General features: G+C 54.5%; 1 protein-coding gene across 1 annotated transcript in view; it reads left to right on the top strand.

The window, feature by feature from the left end:
- The first annotated feature begins 4,694 nt into the window (after positions 1-4,694).
- The window catches only part of LOC148138403 (TBC1 domain family member 10A-like), a 46,836-nt gene continuing 33,044 nt past the window's right edge, over positions 4,695-18,486 (top strand). Inside the window, exons 1-2 of the mRNA XM_087981706.1 lie at positions 4,695-4,942; positions 13,610-13,709. Coding sequence (XP_087837832.1) covers positions 13,650-13,709 — 60 coding nt within the window. The 5' untranslated portion in view covers positions 4,695-4,942; positions 13,610-13,649. The remainder of the gene's footprint in view (positions 4,943-13,609; positions 13,710-18,486) is intronic.

Genomic DNA, 18,486 nt, shown 5'->3' with positions numbered 1-18,486 from the left:
CCATCATTCCCCATCATTCCCCCCATCGCTCCCCCCATCGCTCCCCCATCACTCCCCCATCACTCCCCATCACTCCCCCATCTTTCCCCATCACTCCCCCATATCACTCCCCCATCACTCCCCCCTATCACTCCCCCATCACTCCCCACACCATCGCTCCCCATCACTTCCCCTCATCACTCCCCCTCATCACTCCCCCCACCATCACGACCCCATCACTCCCCATCACTCCCACCATCACTCCCCCATCACTCTCTCCATCACTCCCCCCATCTTTCCCCCCACCATCACTCCCCCCATCACTCCCCCCATCTCCCCCCCCAACACTCCCCTCGTCAGGAATCTGGTCTGTTTCAATAAGGTCCCCTCGACAGTGTCCCCCCATCAAACACGCCCAGGACAGGGACAGCACGGGGTTAGATACAGAGTAAAGCTCCCTCTACACTGTACCCCCATCAAACACTCCCAGGACAGGGACAGCACGGGGTTAGATACAGAGTAAAGCTCCCTCTACACTGTCCCCCATCAAACACTCCCAGGACAGGGGCAGCACGGGGTTAGATACAGAGTAAAGCTTCCTCTACACTGTCGCCCCATCCCAGGGATAGGGACAGCACGGGGTTAGATACAGAGTAAAACTCCCTCTACACTGTCGCCCCATCCCAGGGACAGGGACAGCACGGGGTTAGATACAGAGTAAAGCTCCCTCTACACTGTCCCCATGAACCATCTCTCCCTCCCTCCCTATCCCGTCCGGAATCCTGTCTGTTTCCAGACCATCCCCTCTGATCCTTCGAAACCCCAACAGGTCTCGGCCCAATCTCCTCAACCTCTCCCCATCAGAGAGCTCCCCCCCACCCCCCTCATCCCCAGAATCAGCTGAGGGAGCTCCTCAGAACGGCCCCCAGTGCCAGCCTGGAGTTCCTGAGAGGGAGAGAGAGGGAGAGGGGGAGTGTGGGGGGGGGGGGGGGTGGAGAGAGAGATATAGAGAGAGAGAGGGGGTGGTGAGAGAAAGAGAGAGAAACAGATAGAGAGCAAGAGAGACAGAGACAGAGATAGAGAGACAGAGAGAGCAAGAGAGAGAGAGAGGTAGAGAGAGCGAGAGATAGAGAGAGCAAGAGAGATAGAGAGTGATAGAGAGAGTGCGACAGAGAGAGAACGAGAGAGAGAGAGACAGAGAGAGAGTGAGAGAGAGAGAGAGCATGAGACAGAGAGAAAGATAGAGAGAGAGATAGGGAGAGAGAGGGAGCGAGAGAGAGAGAGTGAGGGCGAGAGAGAGAGATAGCGAGAGAGAGAGTGCGACAGAGAGCGAGAGAGATAGAGAGAGAGAGACTGCGACAGAGAGAGAGAGAGCGAGAGAGAGTGCGACCGAGAGAAAGAGATAGAGAGAGATAGGGAGAGAAAGTGCGACTGAGAGAGTGAGAGAGAGAGACAGACAGAGAGACAGGGCGAGAGAGATAGAGAGAGACAGAAAGAGAGAGAGAGGGCGAGAGAGATAGAGAGAGACTGCGACAGAGAGAGAGAGAGTGCGACAGAGAGAGAGTGAGTGAGAGAGAGTGTGACAGAGAGAGAGTGCGCGACAGAGAGAGCAAGAGACAGAGAGAGAGACAGAGAGAGACAGACAGAGAGACAGGGCGAGAGAGAGAGAGAGAGAGCGAGAGAGAGAGAGAGTGCGACAGAGAGAGAGAGAGACAGAGAGAGAGAGAGAGAGACAGACAGAGAGACAGAGAGAGAGAGACAGAGAGACAGGGCGAGAGAGAGAGAGAGAGAGAGGGAATTTAGCAGAGGGCTAAATAGCCAAAGGTACAGAAACAGGTGGAGGGGCAAGTTGTGAGAGGGATGCAAGCAGTTTCCCGGGAGATCTGTGGGCTGAGGAGAGTGGGCAGCCAGTCGGTCAATGGAGTGGAATGTGGGGGAAACATGAAGTCGTTCCCAAAATAAAGCCAGCGATTTAACTGGAGAGGAACTGCAGGAAGCTGCTACACAAAGGGACCTGGGGGGGGGGGGCGCGGAATACAGAAAGCTAGCACCCAGGGGGCCAGCAGGGAATCGGGAAGGGTCACGGAATGCTGGCCCTGATTTCGAGGGAGTGGGCACGTCTGACTGCAGCTGGACAAGGGGCTGGGGAGAGCACGCCTGGGCCTACTGGGGTAGTTTCAGTCCCTCTTTAACAGGAAGGGATTATTCCAATGGAGGTAACTCAGAGGGAGCTCCCCAGGACGCTCCCCCCCCCCGGGATTGTCCCAGGATAGCTGGGTCAGCATGGACGGATAGGGCCGAAGGGTCTGTTTCCGTGCTGTACATCTCCATGACTCAGTGACCAGGACGCTCCCCCACCCCCCCCCCCAGGATGGAGGGATTGTCTCAGGAGCAAAGGTTAAACAGGCTGGGACTGTAACCCCACCCCTTGGGGTTTCGGAGAATGGGAGGGTGATCTCACTGAGAGAGAAAGACAAACAGACAGAGAGAGAGAGAGAATGTGAGTGAGAGAGAGAGAGGGGAGAGAGAGAGTGTGAGAGAGAGGGGGGAGAGAGAGAGGGAGTGTGAGAGAGAGGGAGAGAGAGAGAGAGAGTGTGAGAGAGAGGGAGGGAGAGAGTGTGTGAGAGAGAGGGGGGGGAGAGAGAGGGAGTGTGTGAGAGGGGGGAGAGGAGAGAGTGTGAGAGAGAGGGGGGGAGAGAGAGAGGGAGTGTGAGAGAGAGGGAGAGAGAGAGAGAGAGTGTGAGAGAGAGAGGGAGGGAGAGAGTGTGTGAGAGAGAGGGGGGAGAGAGAGAGGGAGTGTGAGAGAGGGGGGAGAGAGAGAGGGAGTGTGAGAGAGAGAGGGAGAGAGAGAGAGAGTGTGAGAGAGAGGGAGTGTGAGAGAGGGGGGAGAGAGAGTGTGAGAGAGAGAGAGGGGAGAGAGTGTGTGAGAGAGAGGGAGAGAGAGAGTGTGTGAGTGAGAGAGAGAGGGAGGGAGTGTGAGAGAGAGAGAGGGAGAGAGAGGGAGTGTGAGAGAGAGGGAGTGTGAGAGAGAGAGAGGGAGAAAGAGAGTGAGAGAGAGAGAGTGTGTGAGAGAGAGGGAGAGAGAGGGAGTGTGAGAGAGAGAGAGGGGAGAAAGAGAGTGAGAGAGAGAGAGTGTGTGAGAGAGAGGGAGAGAGAGGGAGTGTGAGAGGGAGAGAGGGAGGGATGTAAGGAGAAATGAAGAATAGAGGGAGAGAGAGAGGGTGAGAGGGAGAGCGAGAGGGGAAAGAAGAGAGAGAGGGAGAGAGAGGGAGCGAGGGAGAGTGAAAGGGAAAGAGAGGGAGAGGGACAGAGGGGGAGAGACAGAGAGAGAGAAAGAGAGGGAGATGGAGAGCGAAAGGAGGGGAGAGAGAGAGGAAAATAGTCATAGAAAGAGAGAGGGGGGAGAGAGAGGGAGTGTGAAAGAGAGGGAGAGAGAGAGAGTGTGAGAGAGAGGGAGTGTGAGAGAGAGGGAAAGAGAGAGAGAGTGTGAGAGAGAGGGGAGAGAGAGAGTGTGAGAGACGGGGGAGAGAGAGTGAGAGAGAGAGAGGGTGAGAGAGAGTGTGAGAGAGAGAGTGAGAAAGAAATGTATTGAAAGACAAGATAGAGTGAAAGAACAGTGGGATAAATAATAGTGCGTGAGAGCCAATCAGATATGGCAGCAGCAGGCCATTCAGCCCATTGAGCCTGTTCTGCTATCTAATGAGATTGTGACTGACCCAATCATCTTCACTTCCACTCTCCCCATCATCCTCCACCCCCCTTCTTAATTCAAACCCTTCAATATAATCAGAGACATATTCCCAACCACATCAACTCACTGTGGATTCCAGAGAGGGAGAGGGAGAGGGAGAGGGAGAGGGAGAGGGAGAGAGGGAGGGAGGGAGAGGGAGGGAGAGAGAGAGGGAGCGAGAGGGAGAGAGGGAGAGGGAGAGGGAGAGGGAGAGAGGGAGAGGGAGAGAGAGAGAGGGAGAGAGGGAGAGGGGAGAGGGAGAGGGAGAGGGAGAGGGAGAGAGACATAGAGAGAGAAAGTGAGTGAGTGAGTGAGAGAGAGAAACGAGACGGGGGGAGAGAGAGAGAGACAGATAGACAGACAGACAAAAAGAGAGAGACAGAGAGAGTGAGAGACAGAGAGGGAGAGAGACAGAGAGGGAGAGAGTGAGAGACAGAGAGAGAGAGACAGAGAGGGAGGGAGACAGAGGGAGAGAGACAGAGAGAGAGAGAAAGTGAGTGAGTGAGAGAGAGAGAGAGAGAGACAGACAGAGAGAGTGAGTGAATGAGAGGGAGACAGAGTGAGAGACAGACAGACAGACAGACAAAGAGAGAGTGACAGAGAGACAGAGAGAGAAAGAGACAGAGAGAGCGAGATACAGAGAGAGAGAAAGAGACAGAGAGCACGAGAGACAGAGAGAGTGAGAGAGAGAGAGAAAGAGAGAGTGAGAAAGAGAGGGTGAGAAAGAGAGTGACAAAGAGTCAGAGAAACAGAGAATGAGAGACAGACAGGTAGACAGAGTGAGAGAGAGAGAGAGAGAGACAGAAAGAAAATTAATCAAAGATACATCGAATTAAATAGGGAGACAGAGTGAAAGAGGAAGGAGAGAGATAGAGAGAGAGAGAAAATTAATCAGAGAGATTGAATTAAATGGGGAGAGAGAGAGAGAGAGAGAGAGAATGAGGAAGGAGAGAGAGAGAGAGACAGAGACAGAGACAGAGACAGAGAGAGAGTAATAGCTGGTGACAGAGATGTCCAAAGAGGGAGGTGAATACTGAGAGTGACCGTCAGTGAACATCTGCTCCGTCAGAGGAAGGAGTTCAGGGATTCCAATCCATGCGTTAACATCAGGGAGTGAGCCTGATCTGCTGTGCTTTTCCAGTGCCAGTCTGACCTGGACAGTGCTTTGCTGAATGAGGAACGGCACGACTCTGTGTGATCCCCTGGGAGTGGAGTGGGGCAAAGGGTATACAGGTTTGATTTCCTGCTTTGCACCAAATTCCCGAGAGTGACTCTCGCTCTCAGTTCTGTGAGGGTTCTGGCGCCCACTGACTGTACCCCTGGGGGAGCGAGCGCAGGGCTGGGAGACGCTGGGAGGGACACTCGCAGGTGTTTAACCAAACAGCTCCTGCTCACGGCAATGACGCGGGGAAAAACGATTGCAGAAAAGGAGAGAAACTATCCTGGTTAACCCTGGGGGTGAAGGAAAGGACTGATTCGGGATAGTCAACATGGCTTTGTGCGTGGGAAATCATGTCTCACAAACTTGATTGAGTTTTTTTGAGGAAGTAACAAAGAGGATTGATGAGGGTAGAGCGGTAGATGTGATCTATATGGACTTCAGTAAGGCGTTCGACAAGGTTCCCCATGGGAGACTGGTTAGCAAGGTTCGATCTCACGGAATACAGGGAGAACTAGCCATTTGGATACAGAACTGGCTCAAAGGTAGAAGACAGAGGGTGGTGGTGGAGGGTTGTTTTTCAGACTGGAGGCCTGTGACCAGTGGAGTGCCACAAGGATCGGTGCTGGGCCCTCTACTTTTTGTCATCTACATAAATGATTTGGATGCGAGCATAAGAGGTACAGTTAGTAAGTTTGCAGATGACACCAAAATTGGAGGGTGCAGTGGACAGCGAAGAGGGTTACCTCAGATTACAACAGGATCTGGACCAGATGGGCCAATGGGCTGAGAAGTGGCAGATGGAGTTTAATTCAGATAAATGCGAGGGGCTGCATTTTGGGAAAGCAAATCTTAGCAGGACTTGTACAGTTAATGGGAAGATTTACAAGGATGTTGCCAGGGTTGGAGGGTCTGAGCTACAGGGAGAGGCTGAACAGGCTGGGGCTGTTTTCCCTGGAGCGTCGGAGGCTGAGGGGTGACCTTATAGAGGTTTATAAAATTATGAGGGGCATGAATAGGGTAAATAGACAAAGTCTTTTCCCTGGGGTGGGGGAGTCCAGAACTAGAGGGGCATAGGTTTAGGGTGAGAGGGGAAAGGGAGCTAAGGGGCAACTTTTTCACCCAGAGGGTGGTACGTGTATGGAATGAGCTGCCAGAGGATGTGGTGGGGGCTGGTACAATGACAGCATTTAAAAGGTGGATGGGGACATGAATAGGAAGGGGTTAGAGGGAGATGGGCCAAGTGCTGGCAAATGGGACTAGATTAGGTTAGGATATCTGGGACAGCATGGAGGGGATGGGCCGAAGGGAGCCGGGAAATGGCAGAAAAGGAGCTGAATAAATGTTTACCGGAGTAGACACTAATACCTTTCCAAAGCGAGGAAATAATTTCGAGAACGGATGGAGGCGAGCAACTAAAACCAACAATTATCCCGAGAGGAAAAGTGCCCAGTGAAACGGATGGGGTCTGAGCACCGATAATTCCCCCGGATCTGATGGGGGTACTCCCTCAGACAGGAACGGAAGGACCTCCAGAGATAGGGGGGTACACGGCCTGGATTTGTCCAGGAATCCTCAGATTCCGGGGAAGTCCGAGTGTTGGGACATCATGTTGAGGTTAGAACATAGAGCATTCCGGCGCAGCACAGGCCCTTCGGCCCTCAATGTTGTCCCGCCCTGTCATACTACTCTGAAGCCCATCCCACCTACACTATTCCATGTACGGCCATATGCCTGTCCAATGACGACTTAAATGTACTTAAACTTGGCAAATCTACTACCGTTGCAGGCAAAGCATTCCATACCCTTACTACTCTCTGAGTAAGGAAACCCCCTCTGACATCTGTCCTATATCTATCACCCCTCACTTTAAAGCTATGCCCCTCGTGCTCACCGTCCCCATACTTGGAAAAAGGCTCTCCCTGCCCACCCTATCTAACCCTCTGATTATCTTATACGTCTCTATTAAGTCACCTCTCAACCTTCTCTCTCACGAAAACAGCCTCAAGTCCCTCAGCCTTTCCTCGTAAGACCTTCCCTCCATACCAGGCAATATCCTGGTAAATCTCCTCTGCACCCTTTCCAAAGCTTCCACATCCTTCTTATAATGAGGTGACCAGAACTGTACACAATACTCCAAGTGTGGCCATACCAGAGCTTTGTACAGCTGCAGCATAACCTCCTGGTTCCGGAACTCAATCCCTCTATTAATAAAGGCCAAAACACTGTATACCTTCTTAACAATCCTGTCAGTCTGGGTGGCAACCTTCAGGGATCTGTGTACCTGGACACCGAGATCTCTCTGCTCATCTACACGACCAAGAATCTTACCATTAGCCCAGTACTTTGCATTCCTGTTACTCCGACCAAAGTGAATCACCTCACACTTGTCCACATTAAACTCCATTTGCCACCTCTCAGCCCAGCTCTGCAGCTTATCCATGTCTCTCTGTAACCTTGGTCACGATCCACAACTCCACCGACCTTAGCGCCGTCTGCAAATTTACTAACCCACCCTTCTACGCCCTCATCCAGGTCGTTTATAAAAATGACGAACAGCAGTGGACTCAGTGGTTGGTGAGGAAGTTGGAGGTTGGAGGAACAGAGGGATCTGGGCGTGCAAGTACATAGATTGCTCAAAGTTGCCACCCAAGTTGTTCAGAAAGCATGTGGTGTTTTGGCTTTCATTAACAGGGGGATCGAGTTTAAGAGCTGCCAGGTTTTGCTGCAGCTCTACAAGTCCCTGGTGAGGCCACACTTGGAATATTGTGTCCAGTTCTGGTCGCCCTACTGTAGGAAAGATGCAGAGGCTTTGGAGAGGGTGCAAAGAAGGTTTACCAGGATGCTGCCTGGACTGGAGGGCTTGCCTTATGAAGAAAGGTTGACTAAGCTCAGACTTTTCTCTCTGGAGAGGAGGAGGAAGAGAGGAGACCTGATCGAGGTGTACAAGGTAATGAGAGGCGTGGATAGAGCCAATAGCCAGAGACTTTTCCCCAGGGCAGGATGAACTGGTACGAGGAGTCAGAGTTTGAAGATATTAGGAGGAAGGTATAGAGGAGACGTCAGAGGTAGGTTCTTTACTCAGAGAGTTGTGAATGTATGGAATGCGTTGCCAGCTGTGGTGGTGGAAGCAGAGTCATTGGGGACATTTAAGCGACTGATGGACATGCACATGGAGAGCAGTGAGCTGAGGGGTGCGCAGGTTAAGTTACTATATTTTATATTAGGATTAAATCTCAGCACAACATGGTGGGCCGAAGGGCCTGTTCTGTGCTGCAGTTTTCTCTGGAGTGTTGTGTCCAGTTCCGATCCCCCTGTCTCAGGAAGGGCACCATTAAACTAGAGAGATGTTGCCGGGATTGGAGGGATTGAGTTACAGGGATGTTTTTTTATTCCCCTGGAGCGTCGGAGGCTGAGGGATACAGATCAGATTTTTCCCTTGGATGGGGAATTTCAAGACCAGGCGACTCATTTTGAAGTTGAGAGGGGAGGAATTCGAAAAGACATGAGGGGCCAGTGTTTTACACAGAGGGTGGTTCATGTGTGGAATGAACTATAGCCTGACCTCGGTGGTGGGCAAGTTGTTGGAGGGAATCCTGAGGGACAGGATGGACATGTATTTGGAAAGGCAAGGACTGATTCAGGATAGTCAACATGGCTTTGTGCGCGGGAAATCATGTCTCACAAACTTGACTGAGTTTTTTGATGAAGTAACAAAGAAGATTGATGAGGACAGAGCAGTAGATGTGATCTATATGGACTTCAGTAAGGCGTTCGACAAGGTTCCCCATGGGAGACTGGTAAGCAAAGTTAGATCTCACGGAATACAGGGAGAACTAGCCATTTGGATACAGAACTGGCTCAAAGGTAGAAGACAGAGGGTGGTGGTGGAGGGTTGATTTTCAGACTGGAGGCCTGTGACCAGTGGAGTGCCACAAGGATCGGTGCTGGGCCCTCTGCGTTTTGTTATTTACATAAATGATTTGGATGTGAGCATAAGAGGTACAGTTAGTAAGTTTGCAGATGACACCAAAATTGGAGGTGTAGTGGACAGTGAAGAGGGTTCCCTCAGATTACAACAGGATCGGGACCAGATGGGCCAATGGGCTGAGAAGTGGCAGATAGAGTTGAATTCAGATAAATGCGAGGTGCTGCATTTTGGGAAAGCAAATCTTAGCAGGACTTATACACTTAATGGTAAGGTCCTAGGGTGTGTTGCTGAACAAAGAGACCTTGGAGTGCAGATTCATAGCTCCTTGAAAGTGGAGTCGCAGGTAGATAGGATAGTGAAGGAGGCGTTTGGTATGCTTTCCTTTATCGGTCAGAGTATTGAGTACAGGAGTTGGGAGGTCATGTTGCGGCTGGACAGGACACTGGTTAGGCCACTGTTGGAATATTGCGTGCAATTCTGGTCTCCTTCCTATCGGAAAGATGTTGTGAAACTTGAAAGGGTTCAGAAAATATTTACAAGGATGTTGCCAGGGTTGGAGGATCTGAGCTACAGGGAGAGGCTGAACAGGCTGGGGCTGTTTTCCCTGGAGCGTCGGAGGCTGAGGGGTTCAGTTAACGATAGACCAGTGAATGTAACCCAGTTGGATTCCCAGAAAGCAGTTACTACGTTAGGCTGCTTCACAAGATCAGAGCCCGAGGTGTTGGAGGGCTGGGAAATGAACATGGAGAGAGGATTGGCTCACCAAGAGGAAACAGAGAGTTGGGAGAAAGTGGGAGGAGGCGTTTTCTGGACGGCAACCAGGAACTATTGGAGGGCCACAGGGATCAATGATGGGGCAACAATTATTCCCACTCTACATTCGTGACGTGGATGAGGAAGGTGAACATACAATGACCGGGTTTGCAGACAGCACAAAAATATTCGGGGGTGACAAGTGGGGAGGGTGTCCGGGTCCCGCAGCTGGCTACAAACAGGTTCAGTGTGCGGGCAAGTATCTGGGCGGGTGGACTATGATGTGGGGGAAATGTGAGGGGATGCAGGAAGAACAGAGGAGATGAATATTGTTTCGCTGGAGAAAGAGGGCCGACAGTCACCGAACAGGGGGACTGGAGAGCCCCTCATTCATGAGACACAAATAAAAAAACCACACCCAGCATCTGAGTTCACCGGGGAGTCAGGAAAGCAGAGGGAAGGCTGGTCTTTATTTCAAAGGGAATCGACTCGGAACGTGGGCAGGATTTGGGAAAACTGTCCAAGGTCCCAGTCTCAATCCAGCGGGGATTCTGCCCTGATGGCCGAAGGGAATCGAGGGGCATTGGGGGGCCGTTCCGAGGAGCTCCCTCAGCTGATTCTGGGGATGAGGGGGGTGGGGGGAACTCTCTGATGGGGAGAGGTTGAGGAGATTGGGCCGAGACCTGTTGGGGTTTCGAAGGATCAGAGGGGACGGTCTGGAAACAGACAGGATTCCGGACGGGATAGGGAGGGAGGGAGTGGTTGTATCTCCTTGTGGGAGAGACATTGACCAATGGGACATCATCTCAGGGTAAGTGCCCTCTCCCTCAGCACTGACCCTCCGACAGTACCCACTCCCTCAGCACTGACCCTCCGACAGTGCCCACTCCCTCAGCACTGACCCTCCGACAGTGCGGCACTCCCTCAGCACTGACTCTCCGACAGGGCCCTCTCCCTCAGCACTGACTCTCCGACAGGGCCCACTCCCTCAGCACTGACTCTCCGACAGGGCCCACTCCCTCAGCACTGACCCTCCAACAGTGCCCTCTCCTTCAGCACTGACCCACCGACAGTGCCCATTCCCTCAGCACTGGTCCTCCAACAGTGCCCTCTCCCTCAGCACTGACCCTCCGACAGTGCCCACTCCCTCAGCACTGACCCTCCGACAGTGCCCACTCCCTCAGCACTGACCCTCCGACAGAGCCCACTCCCTCAGCACTGACCCTCTGACAGTGCCCACTCCCTCAGCACTGACCCTCCGACAGGGCCCACTCCCTCAGCACTGACCCTCCGACAGTGTCCACTCCCTCAGCACTGACCCTCCTGACAGTGCCCGCTCCCTCAGCACTGACCCTCCGACAGTGCGGCACTCCCTCAGCACTGACTCTCCGACAGGGCCCGCTCCCTCAGCACTGACCCCCCGACAGTGCCCGCTCCCTCAGCACTGACCCTCCGACAGGGCCCACTCCCTCAGCACTGACCCTCCGACAGTGCCCACTCCCTCAGCACTGACCCTCCGACAGAGCCCACTCCCTCAGCACTGACCCTCCGACAGTGCGGCACTACCTCAGCACTGACCCTCCGAAAGTGCCCACTCCCTCAGCACTGACCCTCCGACAGTGCCCATTCCCTCAGCACTGACCCTCCGACAGTGTCCACTCCCTCAGCACTGACCCTCCGACAGTGCCCTCTCCCTCAGCACTGACCCTCCGACAGTGCCCACTCCCTCAGCACTGACCCTCCGACAGGGCCCACTCCCTCAGCACTGATCCTCCGACAGAGCCCACTCCCTCAGCACTGACCCTCTGACAGTGCCCACTCCCTCAGCACTGTCCCTCCGACAGAGCCCACTCCCTCAGCACTGACCCTCCGACAGTGCGGCACTACCTCAGCACTGACCCTCCGACAGTGCCCACTCCCTCAGCACTGACCCTCCGACAGTGCCCACTCCCTCAGCACTGACCCTCCGACAGTGCGGCACTACCTCAGCACTGACCCTCCGACAGAGCCCACTCCCTCAGCACTGACCCTCCGACAGTGCGGCCCTCCCTCAGCACTGACCGTCCGACAGTGCCCACTCCCTCAGCACTGACCCTCCGACAGTGCCCACTCCCTCAGCACTGACCCTCCGACAGAGCCCACTCCCTCAGCACTGACCCTCCGACAGTGCGGCACTACCTCAGCACTGACCCTCCGAAAGTGCCCACTCCCTCAGCACTGACCCTCCGACAGTGCCCATTCCCTCAGCACTGACCCTCCGACAGTGTCCACTCCCTCAGCACTGACCCTCCGACAGTGCCCTCTCCCTCAGCACTGACCCTCCGACAGTGCCCACTCCCTCAGCACTGACCCTCCGACAGGGCCCACTCCCTCAGCACTGATCCTCCGACAGAGCCCACTCCCTCAGCACTGACCCTCTGACAGTGCCCACTCCCTCAGCACTGTCCCTCCGACAGAGCCCACTCCCTCAGCACTGACCCTCCGACAGTGCGGCACTACCTCAGCACTGACCCTCCGACAGTGCCCACTCCCTCAGCACTGACCCTCCGACAGTGCCCACTCCCTCAGCACTGACCCTCCGACAGTGCGGCACTACCTCAGCACTGACCCTCCGACAGAGCCCACTCCCTCAGCACTGACCCTCCGACAGTGCGGCCCTCCCTCAGCACTGACCGTCCGACAGTGCCCACTCCCTCAGCACTGACCCTCCGACAGTGCCCACTCCCTCAGCACTGATCCTCCGACAGTGCCCACTCCCTCAGCACTGACCCTCCGACAGTGCGGCACTCCCTCAGCACTGACCCTCCGACAGGGCCCACTCCCTCAGCACTGACCCTCCGACAGTGTCCACTCCCTCAGCACTGACCCTCCTGACAGTGCCCACTCCCTCAGCACTGACCCTCCGACAGGGCCCACTCCCTCAGCACTGACCCTCCGACAGTGCCCACTCCCTCAGCACTGACCCTCCGACAGAGCCCACTCCCTCAGCACTGACCCTCCGACAGTGCGGCACTACCTCAGCACTGACCCTCCGAAAGTGCCCACTCCCTCAGCACTGACCCTCCGACAGTGCCCATTCCCTCAGCACTGACCCTCCGACAGTGTCCACTCCCTCAGCACTGACCCTCCGACAGTGCCCTCTCCCTCAGCACTGACCCTCCGACAGTGCCCACTCCCTCAGCACTGACCCTCCGACAGGGCCCACTCCCTCAGCACTGATCCTCCGACAGAGCCCACTCCCTCAGCACTGACCCTCTGACAGTGCCCACTCCCTCAGCACTGTCCCTCCGACAGAGCCCACTCCCTCAGCACTGACCCTCCGACAGTGCGGCACTACCTCAGCACTGACCCTCCGACAGTGCCCACTCCCTCAGCACTGACCCTCCGACAGTGCCCACTCCCTCAGCACTGACCCTCCGACAGATCCCACTCCCTCAGCACTGACCCTCCGACAGTGCGGCCCTCCCTCAGCACTGACCGTCCGACAGTGCCCACTCCCTCAGCACTGACCCTCCGACAGTGCCCACTCCCTCAGCACTGATCCTCCGACAGTGCCCACTCCCTCAGCACTGACCCTCCGACAGTGCGGCACTCCCTCAGCACTGACCCTCCGACAGGGCCCACTCCCTCAGCACTGACCCTCCGACAGTGCCCACTCCCTCAGCACTGACCCTCCGACAGATCCCACTCCCTCAGCACTGACCCTCCGACAGTGCGGCCCTCCCTCAGCACTGACCGTCCGACAGTGCCCACTCCCTCAGCACTGACCCTCCGACAGTGCGGCACTCCCTCAGCACTGACCCTCCGACAGTGCCCACACCCTCAGCACTGACCCTCCGACAGGGCCCACTCCCTCAGCACTGACCCTCCGACAGTGCCCACTCCCTCAGCACTGACCCTCCGACATTGCAGTGCTCCCTCGGGGTTGTGTTGGCGGTGGGTGTGCTGTTGTGTGTCGGTCGGCAGAGCCTCGGGCCTGGGGATACTGAGCTTGCTGATGACGGTTGTGGCCTGGGAGCGAGGCGATGAACACTGTTGTATTTGTGGTTGTGTGCAGGAGTGAGGTGATATCCACAGAGGTTCTCCGACAGAGGGAAATGAAATGGATCGACATGACCAAGAACTGGGAAAAGTGGGTTACAAAGAAACACAAAAAGGTCAGCTTGAGCACTACACTTCCGGAACAAATTATACTAGACCCACACTGGGAGCACTGTGCACAGTTCCTGTCTCTATATCCCTCAGGTAGACCCACACTGGGAGCACTGTGCACAGTTCCGGTCTCTATATACCTCAGTTAGACCCACACTGGGAGCACTGTGCACCGTTCCAGTCTCTATATCCCTCAGTTAGACCCACACTGGGAGCACTGTGCACAGTTCCGGTCTCTATATCCCTCAGTTAGACCCACACTGGGAGCACTGTGCACAGTTCCGGTCTCTATATCCCTCAGTTAGACCCACACTGGGAGCACTGTGCACAGTTCCGGTCTCTATATCCCTCAGTCAGACCCACACTGGGAGCACTGTGCACAGTTCCAGTCTCTATATCCCTCAGTTAGCCCCACACTGGGAGCACTGTGCACAGTTCCGGTCTCTATATCCCTCAGTCAGACCCACACTGGGAGCACTGTGCACAGTTCCGGTCTCTATATCCCTCAGTCAGACCCACACTGGGAGCACTGTGCACAGTTCCGGTCTCTATTTCCCTCAGTTAGACCTACACTGGGAGCACTGTGCACAGTTCCAGTCTCTATATCCCTCAGTCAGACCCACACTGGGAGCACTGTGCACAGTTCCGGTCTCTATTTCCCTCAGTTAGACCTACACTGGGAGCACTGTGCACAGTTCCAGTCTCTATATCCCTCAGTCAGACCCACACTGGGAGCACTGTGCACAGTTCCGGTCTCTATATCCCTCAGTTAGACCTACACTGGGAGCACTGTGCACAGTTCCAGTCTCTATATCCCTCAGTCAGACCCACACTGGGAGCACTGTGCACAGTTCCGGTCTCTATATCCCTCAGTTAGATCCACACTGGGAGCACTGTGCACAGTTCCAGCCTCTATATCCCTCAGTTAGACCCACACTGGGAGCACTGTGCACAGTTCCCGTCTCTATATCCCTCAGTTAGACCCACACTGGGAGCACTGTGCACAGTTCCAGTCTCTATATCCCTCAGTTAGACCCACACTGGGAGCACTGTGCACAGTTCCAGTCTCTATATCCCTCAGTTAGACCCACACTGGGAGCACTGTGCACAGTTCCGGTCTCTATATCCCTCAGTAAGACCCACACTGGGAGCACTGTGCACAGTTCCGGTCTCTATATCCCTCAGTCAGACCCACACTGGGAGCACTGTGCACAGTTCCTGTCTCTATATCCCTCAGTAAGACCCACACTGGGAGCACTGTGCAGAGTTCCTGTCTCTATATCCATCAGTCAGACCCACACTGGGAGCACTGTGCACAGTCCGGTCTCTATATCCCTCAGTCAGACCCACACTGGGAGCACTGTGCACAGTTCCGGTCTGTATATCCCTCAGTTAGACCCACACTGGGAGCACTGTGCACAGTTCCAGTCTCTATAGCACTCAGTTAGACCCACACTGGGAGCAATGTGCACAGTTCCAGTCTCTATATCCCTCAGTTAGACCCACACTGGGACCACTGTGCACAGTTCCAGTCTATATCCCTCAGTCAGACCCACACTGGGAGCACTGTGCACAGTTCCGGTCTCTATATCCCTCAGTAAGACCCACACTGGGAGCACTGTGCACAGTTCCGGTCTCTATTTCCCTCAGTTAGACCTACACTGGGAGCACTGTGCACAGTTCCAGTCTCTATATCCCTCAGTCAGACCCACACTGGGAGCACTGTGCACAGTTCCGGTCTCTATATCCCTCAGTTAGACCCACACTGGGAGCACTGTGCACAGTTCCGGTCTCTATATCCCTCAGTTAGACCTACACTGGGAGCACTGTGCACAGTTCCAGTCTCTATATCCCTCAGTCAGACCCACACTGGGAGCACTGTGCACAGTTCCGGTCTCTATATCCCTCAGTTAGACCCACACTGGGAGCACTGTGCACAGTTCCAGTCTCTATAGCCCTCAGTTAGACCCACACTGGGAGCAATGTGCACAGTTCCGGTCTCTATATCCCGCAGTTAGACCCACACTGGGAACACTGTGCACAGTTCCCGTCTCTATATCCCTCAGTTAGCCCCACACTGGGAGCACTGTGCACAGTTCCGGTCTCTATATCCCTCAGTCAGACCCACACTGGGAGCACTGTGCACAGTTCCGGTCTCTATATCCCTCAGTTAGACCCACACTGGGAGCACTGTGCACAGTTCCAGTCTCTATATCCCTCAGTCAGACCCACACTGGGAGCACTGTGCACAGTTCCGGTCTCTATATCCCTCAGTCAGACCCACACTGGGAGCACTGTGCACAGTTCCGGTCTCTATATCCCTCAGTCAGACCCACACTGGGAGCACTGTGCACAGTTCCGGTCTCTATATCCCTCAGTAAGACCCACACTGGGAGCACTGTGCACAGTTCCTGTCTCTATATCCCTCAGTCAGACCCACACTGGGAGCACTGTGCACAGTTCCGGTCTCTATATCCCTCAGTCAGACCCACACTGGGAGCACTGTGCACAGTTCCTGTCTCTATATCCCTCAGTAAGACCCACACTGGGAGCACTGTGCACAGTTCCTGTCTCTATATCCATCAGTCAGACCCACACTGGGAGCACTGAGCACAGTCCGGTCTCTATATCCCTCAGTCAGACCCACACTGGGAGCACTGTGCACAGTTCCGGTCTCTATATCCCTCAGTTAGACCCACACTGGGAGCACTGTGCTCAGTTCCAGTCTCTATAGCCCTCAGTTAGACCCACACTGGGAGCAATGTGCACAGTTCCGGTCTCTATATCCCTCAGTTAGACCCACACTGGGACCACTGTGCACAGTTCCAGTCTATATCCCTCAGTCAGACCCACACTGGGAGCACTGTGCACAGTTCCGGTCTCTATATCCCTCAGTAAGACCCACACTGGGAGCACTGTGCACAGTTCCGGTCTCTATTTCCCTCAGTTAGACCTACACTGGGAGCACTGTGCACAGTTCCAGTCTCTATATCCCTCAGTCAGACCCACACTGGGAGCACTGTGCACATTCCGGTCTCTATATCCCTCAGTTAGACCTACACTGGGAGCACTGTGCACAGTTCCAGTCTCTATATCCCTCAGTCAGACCCACACTGGGAGCACTGTGCACAGTTCCGGTCTCTATATCCCTCAGTTAGATCCACACTGGGAGCACTGTGCACAGTTCCAGCCTCTATATCCCTCAGTTAGACCCACACTGGGAGCACTGTGCACAGTTCCCGTCTCTATATCCCTCAGTTAGACCTACACTGGGAGCACTGTGCACAGTTCCAGTCTCTATATCCCTCAGTTAGACCCACACTGGGAGCACTGTGCACAGTTCCGGTCTCTATATCCCACAGTTAGACCCACACTGGGAGCACTGTGCACAGTTCCGGTCTCTATATCCCTCAGTAAGACCCACACTGGGAGCACTGTGCACAGTTCCGGTCTCTATATCCCTCAGTCAGACCCACACTGGGAGCACTGTGCACAGTTCCGGTCTCTATATCCCTCAGTCAGACCCACACTGGGAGCACTGTGCACAGTTCCTGTCTCTATATCCCTCAGTAAGACCCACACTGGGAGCACTGTGCACAGTTCCTGTCTCTATATCCATCAGTCAGACCCACACTGGGAGCACTGAGCACAGTCCGGTCTCTATATCCCTCAGTCAGACCCACACTGGGAGCACTGTGCACAGTTCCCGTCTCTATATCCCTCAGTTAGACCCACACTGGGAGCACTGTGCTCAGTTCCAGTCTCTATAGCCCTCAGTTAGACCCACACTGGGAGCAATGTGCACAGTTCCGGTCTCTATATCCCTCAGTTAGACCCACACTGGGACCACTGTGCACAGTTCCAGTCTATATCCCTCAGTCAGACCCACACTGGGAGCACTGTGCACAGTTCCGGTCTCTATATCCCTCAGTTAGACCCACACTGGGAGCACTGTGCACAGTTCCGGTCTCTATTTCCCTCAGTTAGACCTACACTGGGAGCACTGTGCACAGTTCCAGTCTCTATATCCCTCAGTCAGACCCACACTGGGAGCACTGTGCACAGTTCCGGTCTCTATATCCCTCAGTTAGACCTACACTGGGAGCACTGTGCACAGTTCCAGTCTCTATATCCCTCAGTCAGACCCACACTGGGAGCACTGTGCACAGTTCCGGTCTCTATATCCCTCAGTTAGATCCACACTGGGAGCACTGTGCACAGTTCCAGCCTCTATATCCCTCAGTTAGACCCACACTGGGAGCACTGTGCACAGTTCCCGTCTCTATATCCCTCAGTTAGACCCACACTGGGAGCACTGTGCACAGTTCCAGTCTCTATATCCCTCAGTTAGACCCACACTGGGAACACTGCGCACAGTTCCCGTCTCTATATCCCTCAGTTAGACCCACACTGGGAGCACTGTGCACAGTTCCGGTCTCTATATCCCTCAGTTAGACACACAATGGGAGCACTGTGCACAGTTCCGGTCTCTATATCCCTCAGTTAGACCCACACTGGGAGCACTGTGCACAGTTCCGGTCTCTATATCCCTCAGTTAGAACCACACTGGGAGCACTGTGCACAGTTCCAGTCTCTATATCCCTCAGTTAGAACCACACTGGGAGCACTGTGCACAGTTCCGGTCTCTATATCCCTCAGTTAGAACCACACTGGGAGCACTGTGTACAGTTCCGCTCTCTATATCCCTCAGTTAGACCCACACTGGGAGCACTGTGCACAGTTCCAGTCTCTAAATCCCTCAGTCAGACCCACACTGGGAGC

This window comes from Chiloscyllium plagiosum, unplaced genomic scaffold (assembly GCF_037043375.1).
Source record: "Chiloscyllium plagiosum isolate Xiang-an unplaced genomic scaffold, Cpla_swu_hap1 HiC_scaffold_40, whole genome shotgun sequence".
NCBI classification, from domain to species: domain Eukaryota; kingdom Metazoa; phylum Chordata; class Chondrichthyes; order Orectolobiformes; family Hemiscylliidae; genus Chiloscyllium; species Chiloscyllium plagiosum.
The sequence above is the reverse complement of the archived record's forward strand: the minus strand, read 5'-3'. Positions and strand labels throughout refer to the sequence as shown.